The sequence below is a fragment of the Anoplopoma fimbria genome, chromosome 3, assembly GCF_027596085.1.
Source record: "Anoplopoma fimbria isolate UVic2021 breed Golden Eagle Sablefish chromosome 3, Afim_UVic_2022, whole genome shotgun sequence".
Taxonomy (NCBI): Eukaryota; Metazoa; Chordata; class Actinopteri; order Perciformes; family Anoplopomatidae; genus Anoplopoma; species Anoplopoma fimbria.
Window position 1 is genome coordinate 14,928,746 of NC_072451.1, and position 22,145 is coordinate 14,950,890.

At 43.5% G+C, this 22,145-nt stretch overlaps 2 protein-coding genes across 3 annotated transcripts; one reads left to right on the forward strand and one right to left on the reverse strand.

Moving 5' to 3' along the window:
- Positions 1–922: 922 nt before the first annotated feature.
- Positions 923–10,624, reverse strand: sall2 (spalt-like transcription factor 2). Of its 2 annotated transcripts, XM_054596627.1 has the most exons (4): positions 10,027–10,624; positions 8,194–8,340; positions 2,405–6,279; positions 923–2,247 (listed from the first exon to the last, which is right to left on the reverse strand). In XM_054596627.1, exons 2-4 carry the CDS (start codon positions 8,267–8,269, stop codon positions 1,936–1,938), a joined length of 4,263 nt encoding a protein of 1,420 aa, XP_054452602.1. In that variant the 5' UTR covers positions 8,270–8,340; positions 10,027–10,624; the 3' UTR covers positions 923–1,935. The 2 variants fall into 2 exon arrangements, with proteins under 2 accessions (XP_054452602.1, XP_054452603.1); XM_054596628.1 differs by lacking the exon at positions 8,194–8,340 and having other exon boundaries at positions 10,027–10,148.
- A 5,237-nt stretch (positions 10,625–15,861) lies between these two features.
- trim110 (tripartite motif containing 110) lies at positions 15,862–19,928 on the forward strand. The gene is made up of 7 exons (XM_054596056.1): positions 15,862–16,350; positions 16,435–16,530; positions 16,681–16,914; positions 18,444–18,466; positions 18,700–18,845; positions 19,041–19,312; positions 19,659–19,928. The coding sequence occupies exons 1-7, from the start codon at positions 15,862–15,864 to the stop codon at positions 19,926–19,928; spliced, it is 1,530 nt and encodes a 509-aa protein (XP_054452031.1).
- Positions 19,929–22,145: the final 2,217 nt, after the last annotated feature.

Sequence of the window (22,145 nt, forward strand, 5' to 3'; positions counted from 1 at the left end):
TTTTAAAGATGTTTTAATTTTTCATGGTGCCATGAACAGAAATATTATTTAGCATTTAATCAATCCAATACATTTTTTCATCTTCAATTTTTTAGGCAATAACCCCCCAAAAATAATCTGTTGTACCATTTAGGGGTACTCATTATCAGTTAATTAGAGGATGTTCTATAACTTGATGTATTTAACACTTCCTACATTGACAGGGTCTCACACTGATTTTTATTGAGTGCTGCTCAAAAAAGCCCTAACAAGCTATAACATATGCAGCACCAACTTGTGTTTAAAAGGTGGAATTGCGCCCTCTAATGCACACATTGCACACACATTTAAACACTTCACATGTCAGATGAGGTATATAGCCTCCTACTATACATCGATGCAACACACTGACCGTGAATTATTTTGTCCTGCATGCTACTCTGCTTTCATTAAGAGGGCCATATTTGTTATCTACGTTTGTTGGTGTGGTTCCAGATTATAACTGCAGGCTGTGTGTTCATTGACAAGCATGTGGTAGCACTCGTGGTAATGGCAACTATAGATTTCACATGACAGGATGGCTGCTAACAAATGTATAAATACATAAACACAAAGAGTAAAACCTCTTACCAACCTTATGTGCACACATACTGTAGCTCAGCTGCTATGTTGGCCTTGGCTGAGGAAAGACAGCTGGCCTCCTCCACTCCCCTCAGTTGATGTGACACAAGAGAGAGGAGCTTTGATTGTCTTGGCAGAGAGCAGAGATCAATGACGTGTGACTGTTAGGGATTGTGGACGTTTTAACTGGACACACAAATGTCTGCAAGCATTGGTTCATGCTGTGTTTAATTGGATTAGTCAGTACACCAGTTACAATACATTTTGTTGTGTAAAAGTAGTGCAAAAAAAGACAGCCAGATATCTTTTTTCAAAATTCCTTTTTATATGGAGCACTGAACGTACAGCTTACAACAAACAGACATAGACTTCTGATATATATATATAGAAACTTAAAGTTTTAGTAACTGAAAAGTGTTACAGATATTACTTTTGGACCAAACAACAATCATTATATTCACAAAGCTGAAAGTCGAAGGTCACACACAAGACCATGTCCTCACTGGGTTCACAAACACTGCAGCTGTGCTTCTCATTTGACAGGACAATATAGTGAAAGTAAATCACAATGACATGAGTGAGTAGTTTATCTGAAACACAAAAAGGGACTAAAACTTAATATTCCCGACAGAAACACATTCAGTTTTTTGGCTTTGTGTGCTCACGCAAAGCAAAACTTTTTATCAGTTCTTTCTGTGACTGAAGGAAAAACAAATTTTAGATACGAAACAGACCTAGGTCGGGAAACATTTGCAAAGAAATAACATTTTGGTTAGCTTGAACCTCCTTAGGTGCCAGTTGGATAAAATTTGGTACATGGCACAACACGACAAGTACCCAAATGTTTACATACTGACATATACTTTTAAACTATTCTTTTAGTGCACTATCCTGTGACTCACCAACTAGCTATGTCAAATATTAAAAAAACAACAAAAAAAATCAATTATTTGACCCAGGTCTGATATGAAACACTGATACATCAGGGATACTCTTTTTTTGTTAGAATGTGCATCAAACTATTAACAACTTCGGACAGACAAAGGTACTGTCACTTTTTATCAAATCCAGCAAAAACTGGACTATGTTACTTCTTGAATATTTTCATCTTTATTTGTACACAAGCAATATTCTTTTTTTATTGAACAACACAAGATCAAGCTGATTGACTCACAACTTTGACAAACAAACATATTACTCTGACTATCCAACTGACGGGCTACTTGAAATGTGTTAAGGAAGCAGGAACTACGCAAATGTTCATACAGTTTCACCAAAAGGTAAACATTGATGGAAAACACCAGAACATTATCTAGCCTAACACGCTGACTCGAGTTATGACTCTTCACTAGACCCTTGCCCAGCTTCCTCAGCGGCTCTTGGGTCCATCTGAGATCGATTGGGCGATTTTGCCGACCCTGCAGACTCATTATCTCCTTGGAGGCCAGCAGCTGGGTCATCACTTGGCTCGTTACTGGTGTTGAGGAAGGCTTGGTACTGATTCCAGAAGCCTGCTGAGCTCCTGGTGGCAGGAATATTCAAGGAAGCCATAGATGTAGAAGAAGGAAGTTGGTCAGCAGAGGAACGACTACTCCGGGCTGGTGGACGTATTGTTTTGGTTACCACACCATGGTGCTTCATGTGTCCCTGGGAACATAAACAGTTATTTTAGCAATTCTTAAAACATGAAGATTTGTTTATTTTACAGCTAAATATTGTTTCAATCTTTGAAATTCTCCTGAATTCCAACATATCCATATATTTTGTTCAGTTATTTTTATATCATACACATTTTTTTCTTCACCTTCAGTCCACTGCGACTGGCATACTCTTTTCCACACTCAGCACAGCAATAGGTCTTCTTCTCAGGGCGAGACATCGGAGATGGGAGGGTTGGGGTTAGGTTGATGGGGACAGAACCATCCAATGTTTCAGTTGGAGCCAATCCACTAATCTTAACATCTTCTACCCGGTCTTCTCTTCCATAAGAACCGAAATGAAAGCTCTGACGTGTCTCCCTTACAAAAGTGGCAGCTCTCTGTGATACACCCATGACCTCTGCAGCAATATTTTCAGCAGTCTCCAAAGTGGAAGTCACGTCCGGGTCCTCGTCAGGCACAGTTGCTTGATCTTGCTTTGGTGTTGCTGGTGGAGAAGACTGATCTTTGTCTTCTTCCATGGGTTCTGGTGATGTTGGCCTTGGGGAGACTAACTCTGATTCCAAGGATGGTGTTGCAATGACATTGGGAACATCTTGACTCGGGATGAGATCAGAAGAGGTACTGGGACAGGTATAAGCAAAAGGGTCACCAAGGACAGGTGTGCTTTGTAAGTCATCCAGGTTAGTTCTGGAGCCATGGAAGGCATCGGAGGAGGTAGAAGCTTTATCCTCTCCACAGTCCACTACCATAGCATTAGCTGACAATGTGGTTTTGGTAACAGTGGAGGATATTGGAGAGGGAGTGGATTTAGGAGGATCATCAGCAGCAGCTTGTTGTTCTACTTGGTTGTCATTGCCAACTGTGGAAGCTTGATCTGTCTGCTTGGGGGCTGGCAAGGGGGCACTGACAGAAAGGAGAGGGGGTTCTACACTGCCCGGTGGTGGAGTTTGTGTGGTGGGATTCATGAATGGGTCAGGGCTAAGGTCAGATGGGGGAATGAGGTCTGGACTCGAGGACCCAGACTTGCTGGGATTTTTGGGGAACTCAACTGATTTTGTGCTGCCAAATGCAGGGTCTGAACCTACTGCTGGAGTTTGAAATTGTGAGCTTAGGGCTGGGCTCTTAGAGTGGCCTGCTAGAGGAGGTGTTTTACCAGAGACAGTATTTGGGTCAGTGGACTGGGATTGAGATTGTGACAAGGGTTTTGCATTTGATTCAGCTGGCATCTCATGTGCAGAATCCTCTGTGCCATCTGCGGGCAACTGTCCACCAAGGTGCATACGGATGTGGTGCTGAAGCACTAGGGCATTAGTGAACTTGCGCTGGCAAAGTGGGCAAGAATTTTGAACACGTGCATTGGGTGGTCGGGCATGATGGGTGGCCAGATGTGACCGCAGGCTGCCTTTAGTGGAGAAGGATCTACCACATATCTTACATGGAAAAGGGCGTTCTCCAAGGTGCGTAGCCTGGTGCAGACGCAGTGCTCTGGGACAACTCAGCACCCGTAGACACACCCCGCACTGATTGTTTGTCAAGTTCCCAGCTGGACTTGTGATGCCAAGTGATGGTAGCAAGCCCCCTGCCATGGCACTTGCTCCATTGGCAGTGGCACTCATGCCTAGGGCAGCAACCATCTCATGTGTGAAGTTAGAAACAGAAGTGGAAGCCCTAGTCGAAGATGGTGGGGACGCCATGACATATGTAGTCGAAGTGCTGGCATTATTGAAACGACTTGAAGAGGAAGTGGTACTGCTAGATAACATCTCTAGCATGGATGAGGATATAGAGGAAGAAGTCCATGGAGAAGAGGAGTGGGGGGCTTTCTCTAGCTTCTCCACCAGCCTCTGCAGCTTGGAGGTTTCAGATGTAGGAGTGGAGGTAACCATGGAGGAAGGCAGGGCAGATGGAGTGGTGGTGGGTGGACCTTGGACTTTAGGAAATGAAGAGAAAGGGAAGGAAAGCTGAGAATGGCTTGAAGAAGCAAGTTGGTGGGAGCCTGGAGCAGACGGTAGTGGGGTGCGTAGCAAGCCCAAGGCTGGATGGTTGTAGAGGGATGAGTGTGTCCCAGGATTAGAGGAAGAAGTGGAGACAGATGGGAAAAGGAGCTTAGGTAGGTGGGCTAGCTGGGAGTAGGCAGCAGGAGAAAGCATTGGGGCATGAGGGGGAGTGTTCTCATCAAAGTGCTGCTGCTTAACACCCTTTAATAACCCTGTAATGGTGGAAGACGATGACCAGGAAGGATTGGTGAGGAGGGAGGTAGCCAGAGAAGAGGTGGAGGTAGAAGAGGAGGAGGAAGAGTGGGATGAGCCGGAGGTGATAGAGGCTGCAGCTGCTACAGCTGCAGCCCTATTGAGCTGCAAGAGAGAGTGGGAAATTAAAGCCAGGTCTACACTAGGGGGCAGGGGTAGGGTAGAGGGGGTAGATCCTCCAGAGGCTCCCAGTGAAAAGCCAGTGTTCGTACCACTGTCTTCTACATTATCACCACATGTCTCATCCTCAGTCCTGCTTTTTGGCTTCTTTTGTATCATATTCATGCCACTAGTACTGCTTCCACTGCTCATGGTCTGTCCCATGTCCGATCCCACCGTGGCCCCTAATGCTACCCCAAACAAAGAAGGTGGCAGGAGGGAAAGGGAGAGCTCTGGGTTTTGCTCACGATGGCGTAGGAAGTGCACCTTGAGATTGCCTCTTGTGGTGAAGCGGCTGAGGCATACTGGACACTGGTAGGGTCGTTCCCCTGTGTGTGAGCGTAGATGTATCTGTAGGGAAGAGTCACTGCTGAACATTTTACCACAAAAGCGGCAGCCATGTTGGAGGCGGCCAGTATTGGTGGAGCTGGATGCAGAGGAAGAGTCTGCTCCTCCAGAGAAAGACTGCATAGCATTTTGGGAGTTTGGGATCATAGATACGGATGTCGGGAGGGATGAGTTTAGGAAGGACAGGCCACTGTGCCCACTCACTGAAGTGGTGTTTGAAGATTTCTCATGGAGATAGCGGTTTGGCAGAGCTAAAGACAAGCCGAGCGGATAGGTGGAGGAAGCCATGGAAATGGCAGTGGAGGAAGTAGTGGAGGGAGCCGAGGGTCGAGAACTCCCCCTCAGATAACCATGAGCCCCTGCAGTCCCTCCCGATCCTTCCATCTGGGGCTTATGGGGCTGAAGGATTTGAGACAAGGAACTGCTTGGCTTTGTGGGTTTGTTGGCTGCCTGAGAAGGTAGCAGGGAGGAGAAACATGCCAGGAGAGGAGCAACAGATGTGGCAGCCTGAGATGCAGTTGGCTGGCTAGTTGGGCTGGATGCCCTTTTGCTGCCTTCCAGGCAGAGCTGGGGCAGGGGAGGGAGAAGATGCTGGGAGGGTGTATCTATGGTATAGGATGCTCCACCGAGGCGTAGCACCTGTCTACAGATCTCCTCTGTTATCTGCATCTGATGGATCTGCCTTTGCTGAAGCACCCGGAGCTCCTCCAGAATCAGGGCGATGCTCAGTTGGGCCCTAGAGGGTGCAGCTGAGGCAGATGTCACTCCTGGGCTGGGGGTGGGAGTAACAGGACTTGGGGGGCCCTCAGGCACACGACTGGGGCTTCCAGGGTGCGGTGGGGGACATAAGGAGGCAGAGGACGAGGAGGAGGAAGAAGAGGTGGTGGTGGTGGCTGACAGCCCCAACTTTGGAGAGGCCATGTGTTCGCTTCGCGAGGAGTGGATGATGGCACTTGCAGATGAAGTAGATTTGCAACCATACAATTGAAGGGCAGGTGGATGTTGAGTTTGAGAAGAGAGAGAGCAGTGAGGGAAGTCAGGAGAGAGGGAGGGCTGGGGTTTTTTGAGGGGCTGGTGGGAGGACTGGCTCAGTGAGCAGGATATCGCTGGATCCTCAGTGGGTAAAGAGGGGGTCTGAGAGCCCTTAATAGATGAAAGGAGAGCGAGGGGCAGCTGGGAGCTTTGAAGAGAGGACGATTGAGAGCACAAGGGAGAATCCAGGATAAATGGAAAGGAGTTTGACTTCACTGCCAAGTTGTCATCTAAGGAAATGAAAGAAGAAAATCTAAATGTGATTTTTTCATTGTTAATGATAAAAAAAAAAACAATCAAGATTTACATTATGGTACATAATCATTTTTTATAATATAGCTTTCTAAAATAACTTTTTAAAGTTCAAATCTACTTTTCAGGGCACTTTGAAACACAAAACAGCAGAGAGAAATAAAGGATGTTGTTAGGTGGCTACTTGATGTCTAGATGAGAGAATTTGGTTCATTAAGAGATTAACTTCACTTTATATTCCATCACTGTGTTCCTCTTTGTCCTGTCCATCCTCATCAACTCTAGCCTTCTGACCACGGTCGCTACACATACAAACACACACACACACGTCATGTATGCAGGCACCCACACACACACCCACACACACACCCACACACACACACACACACACACACACACAGAGATTACAATGATCTGCAAGAATACACTGCTCACCCGTAGAGGAGTCTACCTTGTTTCCAGGGCAACACGCACAACACAATGGAACCCCCCAATAAAAAGAAGCCTCATCCACACACTTCCATCCCTGCCCTCCTTCTCTTTCTTCCTTCCTCCATTCAATCTGTCTGTCTTTCTTTCATCTCCTTAAGAGCCCTTCCCCCAATAAGCCCAATGGGGCGCTAAGGGTTAGGTGCTGGTTAGGTACTGGTAACTGTACTGGGTGCCTGATTGGCTGGCAGTCTTAACCTCTAACACTCTGAGGTCGCATTCCTGATACGGTTTAGGGCCAGGCAGAGGAAGAGAGGTGCCGCACAAAGAAAAACAAACAGCCCCAGTGACAGACATGATGACTCACAGCCCATCAACAAGCTAACTTAGCCCAAAAATGCATAGCGAGACGGATGTGAAAGCACATAGGCCTACACACAGCCTGTCAATGCACAACACACAGACATAAAAGATTCAGCATTCAGTGTGCACAGGGTTGCTCGTGCTCACACTAACGCATACAGAACTTAATGCCGTTTGCTTGAAAGCTACAATTTAATGACAAAATGTGGGCCTTACTCCTGTAACTGGAGTGAACAGACTGACACAAATACACACACTTGCGTACACACACACATACACACTTCTTCACGGGTATGTTCATGCTTCAGTGCCCAGCAACAAAGCTGAAAGGGGACAATGGGGTCTAATGCTATTGCAGTAAGAACACCTTATACAGTGCCTCACAAAGTTTCATTTTCCTTGACCTTCTCATGCACATCTCTCTGCTCCTACAAAACCTGCTCCTACAAAACCTGTACCTTTCTTCTATTTCTTTCCAAATTCACTATATTCTTTTTCACCAATTATTTATCGAGGTATTTACTGTATCGCCTCCTATTCTGGGTGGTCTGTGTCTTTGAACCTGGCAGCCATGAGGAGTGAAGACATTTGGGTTTTACAGGGCAAAGAAAGCAGCTAATGGCTGCAACCGCAGAGATTGAATTAAAGACTGTAGGCCAATTATTCCAACAAGCCTTCTTTTTCTAAGAGTTTAACATAATGCAAATTCAATGATTTCACTGTTTAATAATTCTGGTAAGAAACCATTTAGAAATGAGGATGGAGATAATGCGAATACCTCTTAGTTAACAAAATTAAAACGAGTCTTAACTGCCCATAATGACATTGCTGTTTAAATTCCAAAACTGCTATTTCCCATATAAGGTTAAACAAGTCATCCTAGGTCACAAGTTAGTCCAAATCAGTTTAAGGCCTTCATAAGAATGATAAAGTGGATATACCATAAAATAATATACCATCAATGTGAGCAATTAACTGGAACAATCTCTGCATGTTGGGGAACAGTGAATTTCTTAGGTCTAGACTTCCCATCGAATGTGAATCAAATCCCACTGAATAACCAGTAATCTTTTGATATATATTCTCAGTATATTTCTCACCATGCTCAAGTATCCGACAGCCACCGAGGGTCAGGTTCATAAGCTGCTGGGGTCGTTTCTGTTTCCGACGGGACATGCTTCTGCAGGATGGGAACGACGCAGGGGCGCATTGGCCAACACACAACTTTTATTCTGTCTCCCTGCGCACTGAAAAAAGTAGGTATCTAAATTACTTACAGGGGAAAAAATGAAGAAAAACGTTCCAAAAATGTGACAATGGATGCTCCGGATTGATTAGTCTCAAAGCGTGTCCACGTTGGTGGCATTGTGGTGCAGAGAAAGAAAGACAGAACTAAAGTGCCAAAGAGGCATGTGTGACAGTTTTCTCTCAACAAGTCTCCCTTTGCTCAAAACTCACCGTTGGCCCTCCTTCCACACACACACACACACACGCACGCACACGCACACACACACACACACACACACACACACACACACAGCTCACTTGTTCATCCACTACTTTGCATTCAAATGGCGAGTGAACACCCCTTCTTTTGAGCCAAGAGTCCACTGCCTCTCTTTAGTAAACCTTCATACATTGGCGCTCAAGTTCATCATAAAAAGTCCCTTGCCTGAGCTTTTGATTACTGATATGAGCCTTTAAAAAAAAAAATGAACGTCCCCTTGTGTGTCTTCTTGTGCGTAACAGAAGGAAACTGTGCGCACAGGTCGGCGTTAAACCCGACGTCAGCGCGATTTAATTAATTCAGTTCTTTTTTTTTTAAAACGTTAAACCAAACATATTGTGTCAGAAGCCACCTTGTCACGCATGCTGATACCCAAGTCTATTCGAGATGTGTGATACGCGTGCGTGTGTGCGTGTGTGTGCGTGTGTGTGGTTTCACGGTGCTCCGGCCGCCTCTTAAAAACAGGCTCCTGTGTTGAGCTTTCGGTAAACAGCGCGGCTGAAATGAGGTGGAATTTGCAACAATGGCGTATAGGGAGCACAGCTGAGTGAACATCACCCTCTCAGAGCCTCTCCAACACATAAGGCCACTGACTGGAGGCACAATGCTCCCTTTTCACCCTCATCCCGACTGCTCACCACGTGGAGGGAGGTATTGAAAAGAAAGACACAGCCGGAGTGAGGAGGAAAATAATTTTTCACCCGGGCCCTGTGACACCCCCCCCTCACCCCTTTTCTCTGTTTTACCGGGGCTGGGACAGAATAATAAAATGCCTCAATATTTGACGTTAAGTCTGAATGTTGGGTCGTCGCGAGGTAGCAGTCAGTATGTGTGTGTGTGTGTGTTTTAAATAGCCTTGGTATTCTTTTGCAGGACAGTGAAAGTCCGATTCATTTAATATGACTTATTTCTGTAGTGGGCCAATGGACACTTTTCTTTGCAAACCGAGCAGTGATTCCCGCACAATATAAAATGATTAAAACGAAAAATAATGAAGCTATAAAACATCCGCATCGTTGCGTAGACTATTCTGTAATATGTTGTCAAAGAGAAAGAAGTGATAACTGTCATAGTTACCAAACAGTCAAAAGAGAGAATATCGTTGTTGGTTTTTTTTAAACAGAACTCTATTGTGCCAACAACGCATTTCTAGTGCCATCTTGCCTTTATGTTCGCGTGTACGACGGTCGGACGTTTTTTCAAACCAATGTTTCCAAACAAGCGCAAAATACGCCGGTGGGATGCGCGTCCCCGCTACTGTACGGCGACCTGTTGCACGCCACGCGCGCTCCCACATCATAACAAGTTATGATTCATAAAATATTATGACTTCTCGAAAAAATACAGTCCCGGATGTGCATTTCCCCCACAGGCCGCTCGTCGCCGACACAACCGCTCTGAATATAACAAAAAAAAAACAACTTACCATGTTTGAAACGATGATTTTTTGGCAGCGATATTGTGTAATGACACGGGAGGGGAAAAGAGCTCAGGAGCTTAGGTTGGGTAAGATCGGCTCCGTCTCTCAGCCGGGACACTGGCGCAGCAATTCCCTATTCACTCCCAGGGATGCGCAGTCGGACAGACGCATTTTTTTTCAATTATTTATCCCCGTCGCAAATCGCGGTTCTTTCTCTTATGACAAAGGGTTATTATGCCTGAATGTATTTACTCATAGTCCACTAGCAGCAGGAGGAGAAGCAGGGGCGGCGCAGATAGCTGTAGGCTACTCGTTACACGGGGAGGATTAGTTTTGTTTTTTCTTGGCCGTGCGTGCTGCTCTTCCTCCTTTCTTTGTATTTGTCGGGGCCTGCTCCTGTCAGGCCTGTCTACGCTCTCTGCGGAACTGTCTGTCTGTCTGCTTAGCAGGCTAGCTGTCTGTCTCGCTGTCTCTTATAATTAATGGCCCTCGCCGCCAGACGGTCCTCTGGGGAACAGTGACCACGGTTACCTCCACATTGGCTCTCAGTGTGCATCTCACATAGGAGTGCAGGCCCGGGCACACGCGGCTCTAAGGCTTGGAGTAGTCTGACTGACGGGGATTTAAGATTTGCACAGGTGTGCATGATTGCCCCCCACCCACACACAGTTGTCATCAAACAATCATAATTCATATTTTTCATATTTTAATATAAAATAATAAAATTGAGTCTCGATGAGTAAAAACATAGTTTTAGATATTGGATTATGTGTACTGCACATGGTAACCCTATACATGCAATGAGTTCTCAATACTGTCTTTAATGAGCTATTTCGGGGCTGTGTCTCATAATGTAGGATGCTCATGTTACCCCAGTACATCCATTTAGACAAAGGCAGGTACCTCACCATAGGCAATGGGTCATTTGGACACAATATACTGGCTATATATAGAAATGTATAAATCCAATAGGTTTGAATGGTGTTTAGAGTCCCGTGAACACCTATAGCATTCCTCTTGAATGTCTTTATATCTGTGTGTTATGACTTTCTTCAAAACACATTGGTCAATGCAAAAAATCTATATTTCTAAGTCAGTGAGATAACCTTACATTTAGGTATTAAATGTCTGACTTGTTTTAAGAATTACATGGATTAACTACGGCTGACTATGCAACATACTACAGGACCTCTAGATTGATTTTGACATTTTAAGCTCTGAAGTTTCAAGACAAAAACATATTTTTGCGAGTTTAAGCTTTGGGCTTGCATGACGGTGTATTGTCAACTTTATCTTGGAAGAAAATATTGCAGACATTTGTTTGCAGGTCAATTTTTTTCAATCTGTCATGTTCCACTGATAGCAATACTGCTTCAGATGGTTTATATCCCATTGAATACCATACAAACCTAGTGATTTAACCTAACAGCTTTCTCTGACGATGAAATTAATACAAACCAGAATCACATCACACATCTACAGCAATGATAACACATGCCGGGCACAGACAAAATTGTATTGCAATTCACGAAAAAGGACTTTGAAGAAACGTCATCATTACTGGTCAAATATTTCAATAAAGGTGACATTTTCAAAATGTTTATTGTTAAAAAGCATCACTAAGAGTCACCAGCCTTGCTAGCTGACCTGTGAGGCTGACCTTGAGCTAAATGCTGATATTAACCTGCTTAACTTGCAAGAGTTTGTTTAGAAGGGCACTCGAGAAGCGCAGAGAGGTTATGATCATAAACCAAAAGTATTTAAATGAATTATTACTTATGAAGGTGCTAAATGACAAGTCATAGAATCACAAAAAGTGATCCTCTGGGGATCATGAGTGTTTGCACCAAATTGTGTCCCAATCCATCAAGTACCAGAAAAAAAGATAAGTGAAATGTTTGACCTGCTGCTGCAGGCAGAGGAGAAGTCAGGGGTTCATCATCTGGGAATTATGCATATCTGCCCTGACTATGAGTATTTGTTACAGTTATCATTCATTCATTCACCCAGCAGACTGTATCTGTTGCTCAAAGGCTACTAACTGTAAAGGCATATTAATATCAACACATGAAAATGTAACCAAGATAATTCAACCACCTCCTCTTGTGAAGTTCTGCTGAACTGTGTAAGAGGCTGCCAAAACAACATATGAGCCTGTTTTAGAGTGTTACGGTATTTTATGCAAGGTAGGTCAGCAGCTTACAGGGTAAAGAGAGCAGCATGCTACTGGATTTGTCAGCTAATTGTGGTAAACATCTTATTGCCTCGACAATTTTCCAACTTTACACATTTATTTTTTCCTTTTAATTATATTGATGGGACGTGTTGTCCTGTCAATTGACCATCTCTCCTAACTATGGCTGACTGATTCGGTGGTCTTTGCATCAGTAAAGCCACTAGGTGTCTCTCAAAGACAAAACATGTTGCAATTAGCTTGAGAATGTTATATTTAAACTTGGCTAAGGTTCACCTGGCAATGACCACAAGTGTAAATAATGCAGATATTGTTTTAAGTACAATCAATTATTTATTAATTTAATGTATTAAAGAAAAACAGTAAAAGCAGGTTATGGGGTAAGACATATACAGCGGGTAAAGTAAGTATTGAACACGTCACCATTTTTCTCAGTAAATATATTTCAAAAGGTGCTATTGACATGTTTTTTTCACCAGATGTCGGTAACAACCCAATTATCCATACATACAAAGAAAACCAAACAAATAAGTTCAGAAATTAAGTTATGTGTAATAAAATGGAATGACACAGGGAAAAAGTATTGAACACATGAAGAAAGGGAGGTGCAAAAAGGCATGGAAAGCCAAGACACCAGCTGAAATCTATCAGTAATTAGAAAGCAATCCTGCCCCTTGTCAGTGCAAATTAATATCATCTGGTTCAGTCCCAACTGATGGCCTACAAAAAGGTGTCTCATTACCAAGGTGTCACACAAGAAACATCTCATGATGGGTAAAAGCAAAGAGCTCTCTCAAGACCTTTGCAACGTTATTGTTGGAAAACATACTGATGGCATTGGTTACAGAAGGATTTCTAAACTTCTGAATGTTCCAGTGAGCACTGTTGGGGCCATAATCCGGAAGTGGAAAGAACCTCATTTCACCATAAACCGTCCACGACCAGGTGCTCCTCGCAAGATTTCTGACAGAGGAGTGAAAATAATTATCAGAAGAGTTGTCCAAGAGCCAAGGATCACTTGTGGAGAGCTTCAGAAAGACCTGGAATTAGCAGGTACAATTGTTTCAAAGAAAACAATAAGTAATGCACTCAACCGCCGTGGCCTGTATGCACGCTCACCACGCAAGATTCCATTGCTGAAGAAAAAGCATGTTGAAGCTCGTTTAAAGTTTGCTGCACAACATTTAGACAAACCTGTGAAATACTGGGAGAATATAGTCTGGTCAGATGAGACCAAAATTTAACTCTTTGGATGCCATAATACACACCATGTTTGGATGTCAAATGGCACTGCACATCACCCCGAAAACACCATACCAACAGTGAAGTTTGGAGGTGGGAACATCATGGTGTGGGGCTGTTTTTCAGCATACGGCACTGGCAAACTTCATATAATTGAAGGAAGGATGAATGGAAAAATGTACCAATACATTCTTGATAAAAATCTGCTGCCATCTAACAGGATGATGAAAATGTGCCAAAATCACACCTGAGCATGCGACTAGTTTCTCCATACAGTAGGTGTCTTGAAGCTGTCATTACCAACAAAAGGCTTTTGTACGAAGTATTAAATAAATTTCAGTAAGCGTGTTCAATACTTTTTCCCTGTGTCATTCCATTTTATTACACATAACTTAATTTCTGAACTTATTTGTTTTGTTTTCTTTGTTTGTATGGATTACTTGGGTTGTTAACGACATCTGATGAAAAGTTCATGTCAATAGCACCTTTAGAAATATATTTACTGAGAAAAATGGTGACGTGTTAAATACTTATTTTACCCGCTGTATATTCCAATTCAAAAAATAAAGTCCTTCTATAAAGACAGTTTCTTCGGCTTATGCTCAGAGGCATCTTCAGTTGTTCAGACACTTTGTATGTGTGTGAGTGTGCACAGAAGTCTTGGTACACTGGGGTAGACGCTGAAGGGTACGGCGCCCCTGAGAAACTTGCAGCATTATGACAGTGGTTTTCAGGCTGACTTCATTTTTCTTACTTTGTGAGATGGGCCCCGATGTAAGCACTGACACCTCTTGTTTGTGAGGTGATTTAAAAATTCAAAGCAATTAGGCATGTCCTGTGAGAAAAAAGATGATTCAGACCTGAGCCACAATACAAGGGGTGTGAAGAAAAACTCCCTCTTAGATGTAGTTCTCTTTTTAAAGCGCAAACTAATTTGAAAGCTGTCTCATATCTGGGAAGTGTCTGTTAGCTTGTCCCAAAAGTATTTGAGGCTCATCAGAGGTATTTCGCAGCAGGGAAATGCTTCCACTATGTCAATGATGTCCCTCCGAATGAAAAAAATGTATATTAATGGGCTAAGATAGACCGTAGCATTGGTAAAAACACCTGGAAAATCCCTGCCCTTGGTCCCTTATAAACTTCCTGAAACAAAAGAGAAAGAAAATTATGAGTGTCCCCCACTTCCAGGCCCCCAAACTCTCAACCTGTTCTTTGTGTCATGTCTCATGGCTGTATTCTTGTTCAGGGCTCCACATGACCATGAAGAGACCCAGAAGAAATGGGGCACGGAGGAGGCAGATGATGGGGAATAGCAACAAGGACAATCTCTTGTGGATGAGGAAGACATCGTCCAAAGAGGAGTAGGACAGTGAAAAGGTCTATATGCTTTTAAAGTAAGGAACGCATGTGACATTTACCACAGACTGAAGGGAAAGTTTTTTTTTTCTTTCTGCTCACAATGTCATATAAGTAGGACCACTGCTATACAGTTCAGGACGGTTTAAAGGGTGCACTGTACTCACTATAAATAAATAAGACAAGTCTTCTGAGAACAGTTTACCTAATAATTCTGCCCTATCCCTCCCTTCTCAGTGTCATGTGACCCCTCTGAGTCCAGTGCCACCAGGGGGGAGGTGAATCTGTTGGGATTAGCCTCCACAGTCAACACACAGGCCACACACAGGCCACACACAACACATACGCTCACTGATGGCTACAGTCTGCAAACACCAGGGCACCAGCAGGTAAGAAATTCCACTTCTGTTCCAGACATTTATTTAGATTCTAATTAAATTCAGTTGAGATGAACATGCGTGAGTTGTTGGTTAAACATGTAAACGCGGAGCACATGTAGAGAGTAAATCAGACCAGCAAGCTGTCAAGGATGATCTCCTGATCCCCTGTAAATGGGTTTGACTCAAGTTAATCTAGGGTCAGTGTTGCAACCTTTTACCCTTACTGTGATAATCAGAAAGGCATATTTTTTTGTACCAATCACCTATTTCGCCCCATTAGGCTGTGAGTTTTTATTTCTGTCCAGTCTCCACACATTTTCCCAGTAATAGTGGTTGTTAAGTATTCTATTCATAGAGGTAGGCAAAAGCCCAGTAGACAGGATTACTGGTCTGAGTGCACAGTTGGAGTGCAGCAAGAATATACCACCAGCTCAATACCAGCTGACTAACAGCATCATGTAACTTGGGCGAATGCTGTCTTTCATTGACTGTTTCACAGGACCACAACATGATGTCTGCATGGTTACATTTCCTTAGCATGTAAAATCCCTGACTGCAGTCCAAATTAGCAATGTGTTTTGATTCCTCTCTAATCCACTGTTTAGTTAGAAGCTTTGTGTGACACACACACACACACACACACACATCAGAGACCCTTCACCCCTCACCATGGCGTCCCTGGAGGAAGAGCTGACCTGCTCTGTGTGCCGAGACTTCTTCAGCCAAGTCCACCCCCTGCCCTGTGGACACAGCTTCTGCCCCGCATGCATCCGCGAGGCCTGGGGCGGCCAGGGGGAGGACAAAGGTCGCTTTACCTGCCCCCAGTGTCAGGAGGAGCGAGCTGAAGTGCCCTGTGACTGCTGCCCTGCCGCTGCGGACGAAGGAAAGCCACAGTTGGCTGTTAAGACCTGCCTGAGGTGTGAAGTGTCACTGTGTGCCGCGCACCTCCAGCCCCATCTGGAGCGACCTGCGTTTAGCACCCACCTGTTGGTGGACCCGCTTGGGGACCTCTCCCAGCGAAGATGCCCGACACACACAGAGATACTGAGGTACTACTGCGCTGATGACAGGGTGTATGTGTGTGGCGACTGTCTGCTGGACGGAAGCCATTCTGAGCATAAAGTGAAGGCGCTGAGACAGGTGGAGGAGGATCTGAAGGTCAGCTGGAAGACAAGATGTGTGTTTTGACATTTGCTTGTTGCACGAGTGTGTGTCTGCTCATATATCTATGTGGTTGAACAGGTCATACTCCAGACCTTGCTGAGCAAAGCAGAGGAGAAGCTGAGAGATGGAGAGCGAATCATCAAAGAGCATGAGAGTATTGATTCAATCATGGCTGTGAGTAAAAATATTTAAACTGCAGGGAAAATGCAACATACTGACTCCCTCAGTAGATCTACAATGATATTTTCCAATAGATCAGATGGTCTGATTATGTCTCAACCACTGATCCGGCAGTAACCACAAATCCCTCGTGACTGGTTTCAGGACTCCCTAAAGCAGGATAACACCCAGGTGGAGCGGCTGGGCACAGAACTGCAGGTCCAGGTGATGAGGCTGGTGGTCGCTCTGAGGGAGATCACCAGGAGGGAGAGACAGCAGGTCATAGAGCGCGTGCATGAGGACTTCTCCAAGGTGAGAAGCGAGATGAGCCAGGCACTGAGCATCCAGCACTACCTGGCCACGCTGCTGGCAGAGACGGACCCCTTCCTGCTCATCTGGGTAAGACACTCTGCTGTGAATTATATTATACAGTGCTTTCTACTGTGGAAAAGAACTGTTGTTACAATTTAGCTTCTGGTGTGCTTGGCAGAATATTTTAACCAAACTGGATCAGTTCTCTTTTAGATAAACATGCTAAAACCGGCCCAATGGATGGCAAAGTCGGTCCGTCGGTCAGTCCACCACATTGATCCAGACTGGAATACCTCAATAACTACTGAATGGATTTAATTTGTCAAAATTACAGCCTCAGCTGTACTGTTTTGTGCTCATTAGCAAACATTGACATGCTAACACACTACACTAAACATGGTTAACACCTGCTAAAAAAACATAAAAATTGTCATTGTGAGCACTTTGCTGTGTTAACATTAGCATTTAGCTAAGTAGGGCGCCACTGGCCTGGCTATAGATTCTTAGTCCTGTGTGTCAAAGGTTTGGTTTCCAATGTAAAGGCTAAAAAGACACAACTTGTTGGTATTTCTTATGTTGTCCTATGTGGCGTATATATTACCTTATCTGGCAGCAACTGATCTGAGGACAACTGAGATAAGTTCTTCACAATGCTGTCAACACTAGTAGTTCTCTGAGTCATAAAATATGAATGAGAAAAACGCAGCTCATCTGTTTCATCCTGCCTGGATGGGTGTGGTTTCATTTGAATGACAATGTCTAACAACTGTCATCAGATCCTGATCAAATTTGCTTAATCATGATAAATGCGGTATGTAATGCCACCATTTTCTTAACAAAGTGAGACGAGAACACACAAAACAGCAGAGACATTATTTATCATGAGAAATTACAAAAAGTGATGGCAGAAAATGTAGTGTTATCTAGTGGCGAGAAGCTGATGGAGAAAAAAAGAGGTTCCAAACCTCTAAACTTTTACATTACATTACATTACATTACAGTCATTTAGCAGACGCTTTTATCCAAAGCGACTTACAGGAAGTGTATTCAACATAGGTATTCAAGAGAACTACTAGTCACCAGAAGTCATAAGTGCATCTCCTTTCTTAAACAAGCATCTTAAAGCATAAACCAGAGCACAAGTATAGTGCAGAGGCAAATTACTACGAAAACAATAATTGCAACAGACTAATACGAATATAATAAGTGCTACAAACTACTACGAATAGGATAAGTGCAGTAAACGAATACGTTGTTATAGCACAAAGCCCATTTATCTATTTAAAAACAGGCACATTTTAGTTTCTAACCCACAGATGATGCTGTCGTCAAACAGTTTGAGGTTATTAGAGGTTATTATTAAGAGTCCAAGCTATGCCACATAGCCATACGCATGTTTACCACGAATATAATTAATAATGTTGCATAAGCTCATTTATTGTGGAGGAAAAAAGAAGTGCATATCCAGGGCCATCGATGGGATTAGTTATATGTCGAGTGGCTTGGTGTTTGTCGTCTTTCTTACTAAGATACGCAGTGATATTGGAAATTCTTTAAGTAAATTAGTCCTTTTATGTCATGTATTTCTCAGCTGTCCTTGACTCTTCTTTCCTCAGGCCTTTCAATCAGATGATACAAAGTAAGTTCAGAACAAGTCACTGTCTTAAGGTGTGTTGATGTGTGTGTGTGCAGCTAGCTAATCTTTGTATGTACGTGGGAGGTAGAAAAGACAGTGAGACACAAAGAGAGGAACTAAATTAACCAATGAATGTGATTATTTCACTAAACAAGAAGCCTCTCACCTGTATGTGCTCATTGCTTTAAACTGGTTAGTTTTCCCCCTGCAGCAAGTGTTTTGCTCTTCTATTCCAGGTTATTAGCCGACCTGAACAGCCCACTGTTCATCCCTGACGCCGTCAGTCTGGACAGGAAACACATCTTGGAGGACATAGAGAGCAAGTATCGAGAGTTCATCACCGGCACCCTCCGCTGCCTCAGTGAACTCAAGAGGGAGCTCTGTGAGTGGCAGATGGGTGACACACACCCTCCCTGTTTATTTAACTTTCTTAAAGGAACTGTTTTCTTGTGGAGACTTAGTTGAAAAGATTCATACCACTGTCATATCTGTTCATTGAGTATGAAGCTACAGCCAGTAGCTGGTTATTTATATATATATATTCAAGTGACCTTATTTTATTTTCCCTCTCATACAGTAACCAGTCCCTTGACTCTGGACACTAACACGGCCCATCCTCTGTTGAGCATCTCTGATGACCTACGCTCGGCAACTCGGGTTAAAAACCGCCTGCCCTGCGCTGCTCACCCCGAACGGTTCGACCACTGGCCGCAGGTCCTCGCCGGCCAGACCTTCACCTCTGGGACTCACTACTGGGAGGTGGAGGCTGAAGGATTCTGGGATATTGGCGTCTGCTATAGAAGTATTGGACGGAAGGGGAAAGATGGCAACGCCTTTGGGAACAATAAGGTACTACATGCAACCTACAGTAGTTTACACCCCTGACATGTACACATGACTTATGTCACATTTTTTGAATTATTGATTTCCTTACTATAAATCTCTAAGATTTCAGAAAATAGCTCCGACATGGCTATTCAGATTGATTGTTATGTCCCAAACTCAAAGATTAAAGTGGTTTACTATCTTAGGCAGCAGAGAAAGGCCACAAATCTTTACATTTGAGAAGCAATTTTGAATTATCAAAAATGTTAAAATTATCAAAATTGTTGGCAGTAGACTAATCTGTTGTTTCAGCTCTAGCTTCCAAAGGAAATCATGTCCCTTGATTAAAACGCCTTACACGTATTCCCAGGTATCATGGAGCTTGACCCAGCAGCATGACAGAAGGCTGGCTGCCTGGCACAACCGCAGGAAGACCCGGCTCACCTGCCAAATGACTGGCAACCGAGTTGCCATCGCCGTGGACTACGGCGCAGGCACCGTCACCTTCTCCGAGGTGGGACCATCTAACAACCTGACCCACCTCCACACTTTCTCCGCCACGTTCACTCAGCCGTTGTGCTTGGGCTTCGGACTATACAAAGCTGAGCTCAACAGTCACATCCAAATCGTCAAAGTCTGAGGAGGAGAAAATGGAGAGTAGGGCAGAGAAAAGGACCCTGACAGGCTCTGAGCTGGTTTAACTAAGTCAAAGCCATGCCCAGAAGTGGTGTTGATTGATTTCTCCACTTCTAGAAACCACGAAGCCTGCAACTTTGAGCCTCTCTGATGTTGCTCTCCTCTCAGATCTCAGCCTGAGCTCATCTTCTTCCTCAATAAAGAGACAAAACCATATTTCCTAAAACTGTGATCAGTTGATATTGACATGGAAATATGAAGATATCTGAGAATAGAGCATTCACTGAGTGAATATGAGTCGATCCTAGCGGGACAGCAAATGAAAAGGCTCCTTTGAAAAGGGACAAAAATAGGTTTTAGTAACAAAATTGCAAGATTGTTGTTGATTTGCTTTTCATTCCACAAAACTGCAGATGATTGTTGATCAAAATAAATAACGATCTCGTTAAAGAGGGATGTTAATGTTCATGTTGGTAACTTGACACTAACTCATCCCATCCTTTGCTTAAGCATCTCTGAGGGTCAACATCAGTTTAACTGAGAGCTTCATTTAGTTAATTCCAACGTTAAGTCTATGTTTTTAGACATCAGGTGTATCTTCATCAGGCTGGTTTATGTGTTCTTATACAAACCCCCCTCAAAAATAACACCCTTTATGCTGTGATAAGCTACCTCACCACATAAAGCAAAGGAGGTGTAAATTTCTCTCATGAAGGTACACAATGAGCATTTGAAAGTTTTTAACTCTTTTAACGCTTGAAGAAACAAGAAGGGATCACTGATTTGATTGGATATTAAAGGGGAAAAAAGGAAAACATCTGCCACTCACTTGCTATCTTTGCTCTTTGAAGCAGCTCAGATACCCAATTATTCTCCCATTTTCTTTATTTCTCTGTAAAGGTGAGTGGGTGGATGTAACATAGCGGGTGAGAAAGAAGCAGAAGGAAAGAGGGGGGCAGAGAGAGAGATATAAAGAGAGAGAGAGAGAGAGAGAGAGGTAGACAAGGAAGGAGAGGCAGAGCGATATGAGCATACTCTGGCTTGGTTACGATCACACTGACTGCCTGACTGCTGTGCTGTAAAATAATGTGATAAGGGATTTTTGACTGTACAACGGTATCAGCTGGGATATGGAATACATGATCGTACAGACGGAAACAGGTGATCATCTTTTTTTAATTCACTTTGAAATACTAGCATTGCACTGCGAAAAACAGTCTGGTATTTTATTTAAAGCACTTGTTTTGAGGTGAATAGTTGATTATTTTGCAATGTGAATTCTTCTCAAACCAATTAGAAGCTGCATTTGTGTGTGATGAGTAGGTTGTAATAGAGCTAAGAAAAATATGTTTTCACACATGCTGTTGCTCATCTTGGTCAAAGGTAAATTAGATGTACTGTTTTTAACTTAATATGTTTACTTAATAGCATCACCTGAGGTCAAAAATGTCTTCAATTCCCAATTTAACATTTGATTCCTATGAGTTAAACAACAAAGAGGCTGCTGAACTCGGAGAGACAATAAAATAAACATACTAAACAGTGACATTGTTTGTATTTATACTTACTATATTGGTGTCCATAAGTGTGAAACAAAAGCACAAGTGAGAGAAAGAGTGTGTGTGTAGTGTGAGGGAATTCGTGTTGATCAGTGTTGGGAGGGGGGGGTTCGTGTAAAAGACAGATGGTCACTCAGTGGAGTTGTTCCCCAACACCCTCTCTCTTTCTCACTCCCTTCTGGGTCCTACATCCTTTTCCTGTCACCTCTCCAGAATCTTACCTCATCTGTTTTTTCTTTTTTCTCCATCTTGCCTCTCATCAGCATCTTTCATCGCCCCCCCCCCCCCTTCCTTTTCCATCAGTAGAAAGTCTGAACTCGGATCTTCGCTCACTTTGCTCCGCTTTGTCTTTGTAAACCCTTTCTTCCCTTTCCCAGCTACTTCTCTTCTGCCTTCTTGTCAGGTTTTTTGCTGAAGAAATCAACTTGAAAATACCAAGAGATTTTGTTTTTGTTTTTGTGATTGTCATTCTGGCCCCTGCTGACTCAGCACATAGGACGCTCAAGAGGTTTGGGATTTGTGGGGGGCAAAAAAAAAGACTAAAAGGACAGACAGAAAGGGAATGAATGACAGCTATGGCCAATGAAGAATTCTGAGTATTATTCTGAATATTATTTGTTTCTGAGACACATCTGCTGGTTTGGTGCATATTGATGTACTTC

Bases quoted from the DNA above. Each gene is read 5' to 3' on its own strand.
- sall2 (XM_054596627.1), bottom strand. From the start codon at position 8,269: ATGTCCCGTCGGAAACAGAAACGACCCCAGCAGCTTATGAACCTGACC. The intron at 6,280-8,193 runs GTGAGAAATATA...TCATTTCCTTAG, and splicing joins CTGTCGGATACTTGAGCATG to ATGACAACTTGGCAGTGAAG. The intron at 2,248-2,404 runs GTGAAGAAAAAA...TTATGTTCCCAG, and splicing joins CCAGTCGCAGTGGACTGAAG to GGACACATGAAGCACCATGG.
- trim110 (XM_054596056.1), top strand. From the start codon at position 15,862: ATGGCGTCCCTGGAGGAAGAGCTGACCTGCTCTGTGTGCCGAGACTTC. The intron at 18,467-18,699 runs GTAAGTTCAGAA...CTTCTATTCCAG, and splicing joins TTTCAATCAGATGATACAAA to GTTATTAGCCGACCTGAACA. The intron at 18,846-19,040 runs GTGAGTGGCAGA...CCTCTCATACAG, and splicing joins TGAACTCAAGAGGGAGCTCT to TAACCAGTCCCTTGACTCTG.